General features: G+C 44.9%; 1 protein-coding gene across 1 annotated transcript in view; it reads right to left on the bottom strand.

Moving 5' to 3' along the window:
• The window catches only part of LOC101859553, a 53,939-nt gene extending 52,377 nt beyond the window's left edge, over positions 1-1,562 (bottom strand). Inside the window, exon 1 of the mRNA XM_013079622.2 lies at positions 446-1,562. Coding sequence (XP_012935076.1) covers positions 446-851 — 406 coding nt within the window. The 5' untranslated portion in view covers positions 852-1,562. The remainder of the gene's footprint in view (positions 1-445) is intronic.
• Between the last annotated feature and the right edge of the window lie 941 nt (positions 1,563-2,503).

Below are 2,503 nucleotides of genomic sequence, written 5' to 3'. Positions count from 1 at the left end.
AGAAAAGAGGATGTGTACTTTGACTGGGGTAAAGTAGGGGATGGTTGTAAATAGAGTCGTCAATACAAGTAAACCACGGGTAATACGAGTAACCACAGGCCACAGTAAGTTCTCGGGATCAGTAATTACTATGCCTATGCTAAGGCTAAGGCTGTAAGAGACCGTAGTTTAGAGGTACATTTTTGTACTATATTTACCAGCGTTTGCGTCTGCACGGAAACAGTAAAGATTACATATCTAGATTCTTTGAGGGGCAGATATCTGACGTTTCTGTTTTCAAACACCAATAATAATAAATGAAGTTGATATTCGTGTTCAGCGCATCAATATTTAGTAGAAAATAGACAACTGGTAGCTGAGTGTGAGACGGGAGGGAAAGTAAAAAAATACCAGATTCACACCGTAAAAAATTATGAGTATAGATCTATATAATATAAAGTACTACCTGCAGCTTTCAGGATCCGACCCCGGAAGCGCACGGGTGCATCACGGTGCACGCCCAGGTGCACGAGAATCCAGGCATGACACAGACGCAATCGGGGGGACCAGCGGAACCACTTGGCCTTTAGGGCACTCACACGTCCCTGGTCCGGGCTGACCACAACACCACAACACTGTTCACACTCGCACCCGGCACCGCACGGCGGGAGAGAGCAGGCACCACCAACACAATCTTCTGTACTCATCATCACATGCCCACAGCAGGGAGTTTTCCCTTCCATCACGCCTTCGTTATCACAGAAAGTACGACTGACCACGGGGAGAGTGTCGCTGGTGGTAGATGAAGCAGCCTGACTCCCAAACAATTGCATAACTTCGCTGCGCATGAATGGAATCGTCAATATAACCATCAATGTTTATAAAGTTTATTTTGGCGTGTACTTCCAACAGCTGATATAATTCGTTCAAACTTTGGTTCAGTAGTTTATCTTTATATCCCTTGTTCCTTGTATTATGACTAATTATGATGTAAAAATGATGAGCGAAATGTCACTCCTAATCACCAGCAATATAACAAGCTACAAACACGTCCGTGAATGGTAAACTCTCAGTGCTCTTTGTAGAGTGCCCCAAGATAGAAGGCATCATAATATCCCAAATGATCAACACATTCCTGGGTCTCATTCAATTTCGTTCACCACAAAAATAGCTAGATCTATATCCGTCTTCCTGAAGTCCAAAGAATTTGAACAGTTCGTGAAATATACTGGAGCGTCCACAAAAATGATGAGAACTGTCACAAACAGCTTGTTCTTTCAGCAAACACGAACACAAAATCCACAACACTATCAACACTCACAAAAACCCAGCTTCGATCATAACACAATCCGTCAAGCATGTAGATCTAGATCTACATCAGATTTCATCAACAATCATTTATCATAATAAACTACTCTTTACAAACGTTGATTTCATAAAGCACGTCGTCCGAAGATGAATTTTGAAAAGTAGTGAAGAAAGATTAGGAGGAACAATTCTGCTCGCAACATCAGCTACAAGATACACAGACTCATTCCAAACTGGTCCAAAGCGACCGGAGTATACACTGGAAGGAGACAACGAGCTACTTGATCAAATAAACAGCCAGCCGGCAAGACAAGTGGCCACCTCAGACTCAAGCCGCGCTCGTTCCAGGGATAAAAATGATCGCGGTTTTCACCACGCGCCGCTACCCTCGAAAACAGACCAGGACCACGCGAGCGAGCGTAGCGCTCATTTGCATAGCGAGCTCCGCCCTCAGCAAGTCTGGCTTGATCATACAGCCGCCGAGGGGAGGCAAACTTCAAAACCGAGAGTGAAAACGAGGGGGAGGAGCTCCGGAAATTCCACGCTTGATCGACAGCTTTTACAGACTCCGTACAGGAATACGGAGACACAGAGTGCAAAGTACACAACAAGTACAAGCGTCGCTTCGTAACTCTTTGAGAGTACTCGAGAGAGCCCAAAGCAAAAAACATCTTCTCACTTGACCCTCCGAGAATGGGGAAAACAAAAACCAATACTCCCCCCTCCCCATACACACAAAAAATATCCCTTCTTTCTTCACCCCATTCCACTCTCCACACGCTGATTCTTCTCTCACAAACCCATCTCATATTCCAATGCTTGCATGTAGATTCAAGATTCTAATTCTTTGCCATGCCATATCGACAGACCGAAGGGCTAGAACCCAAATGGCCGCTGGATCGGAAAAGTAAAAGTAAAGTAGATTCCAATCTATGCTGTATTATTTGTACACGCGTACTTCTGTCATTGTTGTGCTATGCCTTGTTCGGGCAGAAAATGCTCATTCTTCTTTCCCGCAATTAGAAAAGGGGAAACAAAGAAAAATAAGGGACAACGAAGACGGCGTGCGTGTGTGTGTGGGGTGGGGGGGATATATAGCATCGATGTATCTCAGAATATTTAGGAGGCTGGCTTCTCAGACCCTGCCTGTGTGAGCTTACCAGGCTGAGTGTGTTACACAGCAACCCGGCAGACAGGAAGAAATACATGGGGGGGG

This window comes from Aplysia californica, unplaced genomic scaffold (assembly GCF_000002075.1).
Source record: "Aplysia californica isolate F4 #8 unplaced genomic scaffold, AplCal3.0 scaffold00058, whole genome shotgun sequence".
Lineage (NCBI taxonomy): Eukaryota > Metazoa > Mollusca > Gastropoda > Aplysiida > Aplysiidae > Aplysia > Aplysia californica.
This window is presented reverse-complemented; position numbering and strand designations above follow the sequence as displayed.